Genomic DNA, 13059 nt, shown 5'->3' on the forward strand with positions numbered 1-13059 from the left:
GACACACAACTGTTGGTTTTGTATCCATGGAGCTTGTAGCCAGGGTGACAGCTGAAGATCACCAACAGTCCACCGTAACGGAAAAACGTCCTCCCATTCTCCAGGTGTTTAAAACCACTGCATCCCTCGGCTCCACACACTGGAGACAGTTTCACAATGAATGCTTCCTGTTGTCTGAAAAAAACTGCTTCTCTGTTTGAAAATTAACTTGAAGAAAATACCATACCTGTTGCGTAGGTGCAGAGGAGTGCGACCAGTGTTACCAGTAGCCTCATCTGAGCTCCGATGAAGTGTGTGTGCAGGATGGGAGGAAAAGTACTTGGAGAGTGAAAGTGGGAGATATATGAGAGGCTGAAGACTGAGGGGAGGGGAGATGTGGTCTGGGATTACTACAGGGTGGGCAGATGGGAGGAAGGAAGAGTAGATGGTGTATATGCACAGGAGAATACCAAAACAGTCTGACAGATGGGTAGGAAGTATCGAAGGAGCCGCTGTTTTTACCTGCTTTCCAAATTCATAGTGAGTAGCTCAAATTGTACTTGATGTTTTCATAGAAAGTGACATCATACATACATACATATTCATACATATGAGAACCCCAGCAGTAAAACAATCAGTTAAAAATGCTGTCCACACCTCCGTTTGTCTCTCGCTTCACTTCTGTGGCCGCTTGCAAGTGTGTGTGCACGTGTTTTTTGAGTGTGTGTGTGTGTGTTCTGCATAAGAGGTTGACGCCTTCAGTAAAATCTAAACCCATTATTTACTCCAGCTGACAGGATGCCTGGGCCTGTTTAAGTAGTTTCACTGGTAATTACAGTGGGTAGGATGCCAGAGTGAACACACACACAGACACACACACACACACACACACACACATATTCACTCTCTAAAAATGCACAAATCAAGGATCACAAGAGATCATTTTTTAAAAAACTGTTTTATTCCTTTTTTTAGTAAACAGTTGAACACACATCGGCTGCTGCACTAATATTAGCAGGAGTGTGTTTCTATTCTCTCTAATGCTGAAGCCTTCAATACTTGTAACTTACTGACTTACGGGTAACAGTTTTTCCACTGCTGTGAGAGGCACAGAGGCACATCTGCACTAAATCAAACTATCTAAAATATAATAACCCCAGAACCTGCTTTAGACTTCTGTATTTTACCTTTTCTAGCATTTTATTTTTACTTGGTAAAGGTTTATGTGGGTTTTTGGTCAAAGTTTGGTGCATCTTTATGCTCAGAAATCCATCCAATATTTGATATTTCAATAGATGTTTCACACTGTGTACATCAGCATGTCAACCTGCTGATGGTGTGAGATGAAAAGTCAGGTGATCACCAAAGTCAGTAGGATTCCTCCTGTGTGGACCATGAATGTCTGCACAAAATTTTGATTAAGTAGTTTTGATATTTTACTTTGGACTGGCAGCTAAAAACATACACCAATAAACAACAAAATAAACCAGTATTTCAATGTGAATCCAACAAATCACTGCTTTTATAATAGTGTCTGAGGGTGGATGTTTCCTTTAAAACATTAAGAAAGCATCTAATCTTAGCTTTGCTTTAATACTTTCCTTCCTAATTAGCTTCTCTACTCATCATCTGCAACACTACCAGAGTTTCATTCTCAGATTCTCCCCTTTACGAATACTTCTCTCCATCAATCTTCCCATTGAGTTGCTGATCCTTGTTGTCTAGTTTGTGTACCACTCTAAAGGCCTCCAGGAACTCAGTGAAGTCTATACTGCCGTCCTTGTTGAAGTCGATGCTGCGGGCCAGGTCATCGATGGCTCTGTCGTTGATGTCGACCCCCAGGTGGGCGCTGAAAAGACGCCAGGTATGACGGAACTCCTCGATGGAGATGAGACCTGAACGTGACAACACACATGTCGCCCACATGATTGAATTGATTTTGAATTATTAACCGCTTCAAAGAGATACAAGACTTCTTTACCTGAGTGGTCTTTGTCTATAATGTTGAATATGATCTCAATGTCTGTCCTGTATCTGAACAGAGTTTCAGCCAAGTTTGGAGTGACCTAAAAGGACAAGAAGAAATGAAAGAAAGAGCAAAGACAGTAGACAATTGAAACTCCAATACTCAAAAATCTACAATAGAAAATAGAGCTGCGTCAATTAGTTGATTAATCTATTAGTCGATTGACAGAAAATTAATCTGTTGTGGAATTTGTGGATATGGTTTGGACTTTAGGAATATGCAGTGATAAATGGCTGCGTTTTCAGTTGCTACTTTTTTGTTTCCATCGAGTGTATTGTTTGTACAAAGGAAAGTGGATTCATAAACTTTTTTGCTTTCATTAACAAGTTGCTGTGTGGATCACATGTTGAATAAAAGGTTACACTCTTCACTAAGTTTGGATCCTACATATAAACTGCCAAATAGACAGTTTTTTCCCAAAAAACTTAATATTTAAACAACTAACTGCAGCCATCAGATATTCTATATGTAATGTGGTCATATATACACTATTTTCTTCTGAAATGAAGTAAAGTTGAGGTATACAGTCTCCAAAAATAGACATTTTCAAGTAAAAGACCAGGATCTCAAAACAGCCTTTAAGGACACTGCTTGAGTAAATGTACTTGGTTATTTTCCACCTTTGATAAGACAACTCCTACATGTCTAACCTGAGGCATCTGTGTCCCTGGTCCCATGTCCTCAAAGCAGGTCTGATACTCCACACTGCCATCTGCTGCCAGGTGGGCTAAGTGTGGGCGAAGTGTCCTCCAGGGCAGGTCCAACCTCAGCACAGACTCTAACACCAGAGCCCATTCACTGACTGACACACTACCTGGAAAAGATATGCTTCAATATAAAAAACTATACAAGTCAAATGTATGAAAACATGTTGAAAAGGAAAACAAACAGGTAAAGCTCACCGGTGTTATTCTGGTCATACTGCTGGAAGCCTGCCATCAGCTCAGAGCGATGGGCGAACAGTTTCTCTTTCAGGGCCCTGAGAGCAGAGCCTTCAGCAGCTCGCACTCTGCAGAGACACATACAAGCACAGGTCAGGAACTTAACGACCTGTAACCTGGAGCTTCCTATAACCTAAAACTATTGGAGCTCAAAGGGTTAAGGTGGCTGGTTCCAGTTATTGTATTTTATAAACCGGGAAGGATCAGATGTCTAAGTAAGACAATGTAAAATGAAATTACAATCAAAACAAATGGTAAAGACAATGGTAATAAGAGGAAGGAGAAACCCTCACAATACATAAAATAATACATTAAAATAAAAGATTATGTTCTAAATATTTTCAAAAGTGTAGTTATATAACTGTGCATAGACTCTTTTTGTTTTGAGGACGTTTTGTAAAATATGTAAAATCATAGAAAAAAAATTGATAATCTTTTCGAAAAACGACATTGATAAATAAATAAAATAATTCTCATTATAACCATTACATTCACAATAAAATCAATCTTAGGGTCTTTGCATTTAAAATATGTTATATCATCTTTAATACTCAGAAAACAGTAAGGGAGGCGTCGAACACAAAAAAAGTGAGACAATTTAATCTTCTCAACATGAGCATGAACACAGGCACTAAATAGCATGAAGAACACAGAAAAGGTTTGGATCAGCTGCTACTCAGGATTGCAACGTGTATCAAACACTTTTGGTGCTTGTTTACACCCGTAGCTTTGCTCTTCCACATGTTGTTGCCAAGTTATGAAGTAAATCCATTATCTTCAGTTCTTGTTTTTTGTATCTTACCTCCTACCTTTAATTTCTTTCATTCTCTTTTCTCCTGTTTCTTGTGTTGATAGGGAGTTAGGTCTAATATGGTAACCTTTTTCTTTTGGGTGTTGTGTATTCAGTATTGTGGTTTTGTTTCTATTTCAGTTTGGTTGATTTGTTATTTTGGCCAGAGCTCTTCCTGAAATTCAATTCATGCTTTCACATTTGGCCCCCCGTAGCGCAATTATGTTACTTATTAATTGATTATTTAGTCTGTAAAATGTCATAAAATTGTAGAAAAAATGCTCACCACAGTTACAAAGGGCCCATGTTGTCTTGCTTGTTCTGTCTGCACAAGATTTTCAATTTACATTGAAATGACATAAAGTAGTGAAAGCAATTGTTTGACATTTGTGCTCGATAAACGACCAACGGGATTCATCAGTTATCAATATTGTTGGCGATTCATTTTCTTTCAATCAACCAATCAATGAATGGATTAACTGTTTCAGCTGATCTGCCCCGTCTCGCACACATACACATCAGACATTTGTACCTCTGTGTCAGGGTAAGTTTGCGTGTTGTGCGGCTGACTTGGTACTGGTAGAAACGGGGAACCAGTTCTCTGCCCACTTTGATGTAGGCACCACGGTTGCTTCCCTCCTCATAATAGTTTGATGCAGAGAAGATAGTGATCACCTAAAGAACAAACGAGGCACAGATTTATTTCTCCAGACTTAAAAATGTGAGACTTTTGGACAATTTGGATGAATTTACTTCAGCTTAGTCTACCTGTCCGCCATGACAGAGCTCGTAGCCCTCCTGTTTGCACTCATGGGATCTGATGAGCAGCTGCAGTCCGTGCTGGAGCAGCAGTCTCTGGGTGACGTCAGGGCCGAAGTAGCAGCCTCCTCCTCTGAATGTGTTGGGACTGCAGCCTTCTTGGGTTTTAGGGTCACTCCACAATATATCCACAATCTGCAGGAGAGAAGAGAAGAAAGTATGAAATAACACTGATGTGAAATTTAACAACATTCATTGTATCCACTCCTCTGACCTGTTTCCATTCCCGTTCATGTTGTGGAGGTGAAGGAGGGGGCACAGAGGATAGAGAGTCCAGAAAAGGCACTTGGAGGACATTAATAGCGTAAGGCATTCTGGGAGAAGACGGGGATGGCCGAGGAGAGAGGCAGGAAGGAGTTCGAGGAGAGCAGAGAGAAGAGGAAGACGAGGACGAGGAGGATGAGGTGGAAGAAGAGGAGGCGGCGCTGTCTTGTCGGCTCAGCCCACAGTGCCTCTTTCTACAATGAAACACAGTCACAGACAGATTAATTTTTCACCGACATGAAGAGAAAATATCTGTAAGGGTTATTGGGCTGTTGTCAGACCTTTGGTTGTGTGATCTTTGGTTCTTGTTGCGGCTGTGACTGCTGCTGGGACGAGAGCTGTCTGTTGATCTCATTCTCTTTGCCTGTCTGCAAGACTGACCGATGTCCAGCTGCTCCAGACTGCGTCTCGGAAACCTCAGAGCAGATTTAACCTGGAAGAGCAAGAGAACGGGAGACAAATAAACTGAGAACAATGGTATTAACCTCATAATTGAGGCTCCGACTGACTTTTATTGACAAATTAGTACATAAAACCCTTGTATGAATCCTTAAAACCTTGTCTGGACTTGTTTGTTATACATGATTCTGTGATGGTTCTGCTTGAAGCAGTAATTTGCTGAATTCCCCAGAATTACTTTCAATAATTTATTCAATAATTAATTCAATAATTAATAATAATTTTAATAATTGTTTTTTGTCTCTGTGTATTGTGCACATCTTGTCTATCATGGAGAATCTGGCCCCATGTTTGCTATGTGGTGATCTAGTCAGTCAGTCACACAGAAAGACGGAATATTTTGTAATTCCTTGTTGTTTTTTTTAAATTTAATTTGATTAAATAGAAGTGAAGTTAGGAGTATGCAACATGTAATGCATTAATGAAGTTCTTAAAGCTAGATGATGACACAAATATCCTCTTCAAGGCAGGGCCTCAAGATCAGATCTATATTATGGCCATTATCGTACCAGTTTATGTTGTGCTTTAGTGGTGCATGTTTCCAAAATAATTTGTGATTAAATTAGCGCAAACAGGTTAACACACAGTTAGCCTCTGTTGTATTGCTACTGTTGAATTCTTTGGTTAATTCAGCCTTGCAGCAAAGTTACAAACAGGCTGTTAAAGAAAGTTTACTTTTTATGTTTTTCTGCCCCCTGTTGATCAAAAGAGATGAATGCAGTAAAAAAAAAAAAAAAACTGGATGAAGATTGCCACCCTCTGACCTTCTGCCTCTCTATGGAACTGAGGAAGTCCAGATCAGTCTGGTCCGATATCCCTCCGTGAACGATCAGGATCTTTCCGTCTATCACCGTGGCGACAGGCAGGAGGCTGAAGACGTCCTGAAACAGCTGGAGGATCTCACGGCCATGAGTCTGCACACAGACACACAGGAAACAAAGGAATTTATTTCACAGCTTTGGGACATTCAGCCAGATTAATGAAACCAACAAGAACCAGCAGTTACATACTACAACCTACAGAATGTAAGACGTGTTTCTGGACTTTACTTTTACCTTGTACTTCTGCATGACTTCTTTTGTGAACCCATATCTGAAATGTAAAAACATCACACTGAGATATTGTTATTCTGATTTTACTGCCCTCGTGTTTGTGGTAAACCTACATAGATAAATCTAATTTCTACTCTTCCTTGTATCAACCTGAGGTTCATTATGTGGTCTTCATGGTTTCCTCGGTTCAGGTGCATGTAGTCGGGGTAAAGCAGAAGGTAGGCGAACAGGAGGATGACCACTTCAATCGATTTTTTCCCCCGGTCCACAAAGTCCCCATTAAACACATACGGCGTCTCGGCAGAAGGAAGACCATTCTGAACAACATTGATGCAACGTAAAATCAAGGTTAAATGTTGTGTGTATTGTAAAAAATCACATGTAGCCTCATGAAACATATTATATAGTAAAATAAGTAGTGACCGATGCTAAAGTGATGTTATATTGCCCCCCAAAAAAACCTAAAAAATTTTACCTTATAAAATATGAGAAGTAAGTCATCAAGCCTCCCATGCAGATCACCTGTACAAAAAAAGAAAAATCTCATAATCCTAACGCTGACAGAGGGTGTTTGGAATTCTTTAATAATATGAAAACAGGACAGTGAATTTCTCCACCTCAACCGCTGAATGGCATGTTTTTTGTTTTATTCACAAGTATTCTTGAGTTTAATGAGATGTAAGTTTACAGGAGGAGGCAGCCGTGGAAGAGGAGTCAAGTGCCTGATCAGTGTGCAAATAAACCTCCTGTCTTGGAACGCTGCCAATAAGATTCAGTCACTGTACTTAAAATACGTTTACAGACATCTGCGACCATTTAACCAGCAGGCAGGTCATTAATTTATTCAGTGCCCCATTGTGTTGCCCTACGGAGGTGATGGCTGCCTACCGCATATAGTGATCTCTGTGTAGGATGTAGACAAGTGGATGATGTTGGGCATCTGTTTGAGGAGCTTCTTGGTCTCATACAGCAGCTGCAGCACATATCTGGCATGTAGAGACTGTGTTGAAGAAAAGTAATGAGTCCCTAAAAGGTAGCCAAAATCTAAACCAGACAATCAAAAACAGTTAAGACCCCATATTACGTACTTGCTGCTCTTTAAATGCATTGAGGAGGGCATTCGTGTCAGAGACGGAGAGAGGGAACGACAGCCGGGGCCCAGTGTACGACTCTGGAACGGGGATCATGTCGTAGCAGGTCTCTCTGTCTAACCAGGGGTCGACAACAGGGTCCAGCAGCTGGGAGATCAAGTCTGAGAGGCACAGTGTGAGAAGCCGTGAACATACAGAGCTCAAGCCTCATTCTCAGTGACGTGATTTGGATGAAATGAAAGCTACAGATCCATAAAAATAAATGTGCCATTTAATTTTGTTAGAGGCACAATCTGTGACTGGTGTACAGCATCCTGTCTGCTCTTAATGTCGAATCACTGTAGAATCCACTACTAAAATGTTAGAAGGAGGCGATATTGGTAAAATCTTCTTTAACAATATATCAAGATTTCAATTTCACACATTTTCTGGAATATCAATTGAGAAATTGTTGGATAAAATAGCCACATATGAATGTCTGGATCACAGTAGGCTGATCCAGCAAATTTAATACCTGACAAATCAAGGTTATTTTATCACATTTGTTCAAAAATTCTAAAAATGTCTTTAAAAAAATCCAATTTTGCCACAGTGCCATCCTTATCTTTAATCTGTGCCAAATGGGCTAAAACCAGAGATACAAATAGAGCTACCATACTCAACAGAACAGCAAAATCTATGATGGTGGACAAATGTATATATACAGAGCCCAAAACTGTGTTGTGTCTTTTTGTTGTTAATGTTTCTTGTTTTGTCCATCTCGGCACCTATTGGAAAAGTTGTTTGGATGTGTGCATCCTTCCTCTTCTACTAAAAGAGCTTTAGCTAACATGGGTGAACTAAAACGTTTTAGGGGAATAATTAGGAGAGAACCACTGAACTAAAAAGGTATTATCCCACTTTTTCTTGCACATATTTTAATTTGTGGTTGACAAACATCATGTCCAGCTCTGTGTGACCCCACTGGCTAGTATTAAAAGACCACTCCAATATGCTAATGAGAACGGATGGCCTCTAATTTATGCCAACAAACAAGACATGAACAGACGTCTACCCACAGTATAGGCCCGTTTCTTTTGTGTATTTGCCTCTCCGTAATTCTTCTTTCCCTTCTTCTTTTCACGCACAAACACACACACACACACATATAGATGATGCATATATTAAACAACAGAATCTGGCCTCTTCGCATCACTTATGTTGAGTCGTTGTAAAACCCTTGAAGAGGATGAACTGTGGATGTTTAGTAACAGGGCCGACCTAAGGATTAGCTTGTCAATGGAGCATTATGTTTTTTTAGCTGAATGAGTGGGTCATACACACTTAAGCCACAGCTGTGTCGGTGCAATGCACCAACACACTGTTCTCCACATTCATATTAGTTGCTAAGCAACAGGGTATACGCAATGGGTTTTCAAGACCAAAATACAAAACCATGACTAAAAACCTGGTGTTAATTTGATGGAAGTAAAAGAAATGTCTTCCTATGTTAGAATATGTACAAAAAAAGACACACGCACAGAAAAACAACCACTATAACACTCATTAATGATTCAACAACCAAATGATGATCAAATGTTCATCTCTCACTATTTGTTTTCATCAAAAAAATAGTTGAAAGCATCCTTCTTTACTCATTCAACTACACATAATGGCACACTAGCATTTAAAAAAAACAGTAAATTAGCATTAAAGCTCTATAAAACATGAATAAATGGCAGAATGCTGGAATTAAGTGTCAGTATATCTGACACACTGGCAGCCTTTGAAGGTGCAGTTATGACATTCACAGAGCAAGATAATGCAGTGTGACAAGATTTGTAGTTCCTGCATTTACAGCAGCACTGACTGCACTTATTATATTTCTAAAATAAAACTAACTTTACCTTCAGCATTTGCAAATGTGAATGATTAAATAAAAGTCATATCACTCAATCTACATTTTGTATGGATAAGAATATTCTGGCTCCTCACCTGGCCCATTTCCATTAAGCTGAGTGAAGTTGTCGAGCATGAAACTGAAGAAACTAGAGAGCTGAGGGAAAAAAAAAAGTTTTTAAAAAGCAAAGTTAATTAATTTGATAAAGCTCTGAGATGTTTCTGAAACTCACATACATATTGAATAAATGCCTGCGCTGAGAGTCACCTGTAGCTGGTCTTGCTCGCCCGCATATTCAATGGACTGGAAGATGTTCCAGGTGTACCTGCGCCTCATCTCAAGACGGGCCATGTAGCGCCGGTACCATCCCTGGATCAGAATAGCTGCCTTCATAGCTGTGACAAAATACCAGCCATTGTAATTTATTTACAGGGGAGATAGGTCGAAAAATCTGGAGTCATATACATGCATGAATGAGGCTGAGCACAGGAGGGCGCTTCTCAATTCTGCAAAAATATCACAGCCACAGGAATAATTTCTTACATCTGTATCTATAATTCAGGAATGGTTTCTGATCTGAGGCTACTGCACCCTCTGTGAATGAGCACTGAGAAAGATCAGCTGGTGTGATGTAGGCTATAACGTCAAAATGTACACAGACACAAACACCACACGGATGGATGCACACATCATCTACAGTATGTCACACACTGATCTTAAGAGATGAACAAGGCCTTACTCAGAGCCGGGGTGGGAGTCTTAGCTGCTTCATCTGTGTGAAGAAAACTACAATTCAGCAGAAGAAACCGGTAATTGAGTGAAATCATTAGCAAGGCAACACACACACACACACACACACGCACAGAGTTAACAAGACACAGGGGATAACATGAGCAACAGTGGGGCTGGAAAAACTAAGCAAATTAAAAGAGCTTTCGGAAGAAACGGCGCTCATTAAAGAGAGAAGACAGACAGAGAAGAAAGAAACGCACCATCTGTCAAACATCTGGTGTGTGTATTTGTGTGTGTAACAAGTCTGAGATAAATGTAACAATGTACAATACTAAACCATGATGCTACTGCCGTGTCTAGGGACGCGAGGAGGAGAAGCTGTTGTGCTGGGAACTGCTAATGGGAATCTAAATGAACAAAAACAAAACAAAAAAAAAGACTCCTGCTAATAATGAACAATTATTTATGGAGCATTTTCCAAATACTATCAGCAAGATAACAACATAGCCAGACAATATAAACAATATAAGTGGTGCAAAGCACAATTAGGAGTTTTAGTTGCTTAAAAAAGCACACAGAGAGATTTCTTCTGGTGAAGAGGTAAGACATTTTACACGACTGCATTGCAGCCTCACAGTCATCTATCGTGACTATAGCAATTTGATTTTTTAAAATCAATGGTTTTTATAGATGTGACTGTCTTTTAATGCTGTTTTTGTCACCCTGCATTGGAAGCAATTTGTGCTCCTTGCTTGAAAAGTGCAGGAACTTGAAGATCTATACAGCATTATAACAAAAAGATATACAAGATATTATTATGTAGCATTTACATGTGATTTGTGAAATCTTAGAGGATGGGTTCAAGCTTGTCCTCAAACAGCAGTCAGATGCCCAAATGACACTTTCACACATTTTTCTTGCCATAATCATTCCTCCTGTTTATACTGACCATTAGAAGATCCTTTTGAAATGCACTTGCAATTTCCACAGCCCGCCTACTGCGTAATAATGCATTTAAAAGTTTTTATCTGAAGCCAATATGAAGCTTCAATCGTCCAAATTATTCAAATCAAGTCAATATCTTTCACAGTTACAACATTTTTAGTGTACTTCCACTGCAGCTGAACAGGGAAACACTGTCTGTCAATAGACGGAGGGATTTTTTTTACTAAACAGAGTTTAATTGTGGAAGGAATCTGCTTTATTTGACTAACGTAGACGGCTGAAGCCTCATATTATCTTCAGATAAACTTTTAAACACAATTTTTCTCAAAACGAGGGCTGTGGATTTGGTCTGCCATCAATTACTGTACATTGTAAGCACAGAGATCTTATAATAGCCAATATGAACAGGAGAAATGATTGCAGCGAGGAAAACCTCTTTTACTGTTTATATGACATGAAAAATTGTGAAGCTATCCTTTAGAGTAAAAACAACTGGAAATTTATTTTTGTACTCGTTGCTAAAAGTCCAAGTCAAATGACTTTGGAGATTTAATTAGAATCTAACACCTGTGGGCTGTTTCTGCTGAGCTCGTCAGTCCTCAGACCAGCAGGTGTAGCACCTATTATTTGATGCCTAAGCTTTTTTCACACCTCTCTCCTCAGGGGCCACGAGTCCCAATGTCAAAACTTTCCAGCTCGGACAGACAAAGAGGAGGAGAACACAGCAACACTTCTGTACCTGTCTCCACTCTTTTCCCTTGTGTCTCCGTGGCAACTGAGGTGCCGCATCCCATGATGACCGACGAGGAGGTCCAGGGGTCACATCAGTCAGTTTTTCCAGAGATGGTAGCGATGGGTCACATCTGGCTGGTGGCATGTGACTTCTTCTGTGAAACAAATACAGCACTGTGATACAAACGGAGTTCCTAGAAACCCTTTATCCAGTCTATCATCACTGTATGAAACTCCTCAGTTAGTCACAGCTCTCCTGGAAAACTGTCTTCTCTTTGAGCACCTTTTTCCAGTTGCAGGATTTCACTTTTTTTTGTACACAGTGGTGTAATCAAGGGGAGCGTGTCTTTCTTCCCACAGATCTGTACCTCCCACAATGAGGTGATGTTTTTTCCCCCTATCTGTTTGTTTGTCTGTCTGTCTGACCTCAACCCTCTAATCCTAACCCTAACCTTCTGATGCTGAGGGAACATATGGTTGACCCCCAATCGAGAACATGCAATTACTCAGATTTGAGCCAACATTTTAGGTTATGGTGCTATTATCTACTTCCATCCATTTCCCAGCTTATTTAAACCCTTTGGTGGTTCTGATGCCATGAAAATTAGGCTTCAGTTTACAAACCTTAAACCACTGACGAAGCCCTTCAATTAAGCATTGTAAATGGTTGCTAATCACACACTCATCAACTACAAGGAAAAGGCTGCTTATTGAGCTTCAATTCCCAACAGAATAACATCCAACCGACATCACAGCCAATGCAAACCAAACATCAGTGTCTGTGTGTGTGTGTGTGATGGTGCCCACCTGCAGCTTGAATCCGAGCGATCCGGAAATCATGAATGGGACACACGATCCAGGGAAAACTTGCATCGAAGCTACGGGAGAGGTTTTGCGCTACATGTGCTCTATAAAATGACCGTCTGGAGAAGCTTTCATGGTAAAAATGGTAGCAGGGTAAAACGGTGAAGTGTCTCCACACAAGCTGCGGACGCTGCAGCTTCAGGATGAGATGATGCGCGCAGAGGAGGCGGAGGCATCAGGTGGATTTACAGAAACCCCAGCATAGTGTGGAGGGGGGGCCGCTGTTCCACCTTTTCTGCTGCTGCTGGTGACACCTTTAATGCTCCCAGGTAATGATGACTGGATGCAGTCGGATGATTCATGTTAAATCCTTAATTCCGAGCCATGTTTTAAACTTTTGTGCACCAAGTGATCCCTGAGAAATATATGACTTTTGCACAGATGTGTTGGGTCAGCCCTTTGTTTTTTGACCAGATGTTATGGTGAGATGATTTTTTTTTTGTGGGTAATCTGAGGTCCTCAGAGAATGAATTGCAATGATCTTTC

At 40.3% G+C, this 13059-nt stretch overlaps 1 protein-coding gene across 3 annotated transcripts; it reads right to left on the minus strand.

The window, feature by feature from the left end:
• Positions 1-918: 918 nt before the first annotated feature.
• On the minus strand, positions 919-12932 carry ppef1 (protein phosphatase, EF-hand calcium binding domain 1). 3 transcript variants are annotated; one of them, XM_067585342.1, is made up of 19 exons: positions 12517-12929; positions 11717-11861; positions 10040-10072; positions 9568-9695; positions 9396-9456; positions 7419-7582; positions 7219-7330; positions 6806-6852; positions 6481-6647; positions 6334-6370; positions 6043-6192; positions 5101-5252; positions 4770-5013; positions 4505-4690; positions 4269-4411; positions 2908-3014; positions 2656-2819; positions 1961-2045; positions 919-1874 (listed from the first exon to the last, which is right to left on the minus strand). In XM_067585342.1, exons 2-19 carry the CDS (start codon positions 11769-11771, stop codon positions 1648-1650), a joined length of 2262 nt encoding a protein of 753 aa, XP_067441443.1. In that variant the 5' UTR covers positions 11772-11861; positions 12517-12929; the 3' UTR covers positions 919-1647. The 3 variants fall into 3 exon arrangements, with proteins under 3 accessions (XP_067441443.1, XP_067441434.1, XP_067441452.1); XM_067585333.1 differs by having other exon boundaries at positions 11717-11864; XM_067585351.1 differs by lacking the exons at positions 919-1874; positions 1961-2045 and having other exon boundaries at positions 2687-2815; positions 11717-11864; positions 12517-12932.
• Between the last annotated feature and the right edge of the window lie 127 nt (positions 12933-13059).

The sequence above is a fragment of the Thunnus thynnus genome, chromosome 1 (genome assembly GCF_963924715.1).
Source record: "Thunnus thynnus chromosome 1, fThuThy2.1, whole genome shotgun sequence".
NCBI classification, from domain to species: domain Eukaryota; kingdom Metazoa; phylum Chordata; class Actinopteri; order Scombriformes; family Scombridae; genus Thunnus; species Thunnus thynnus.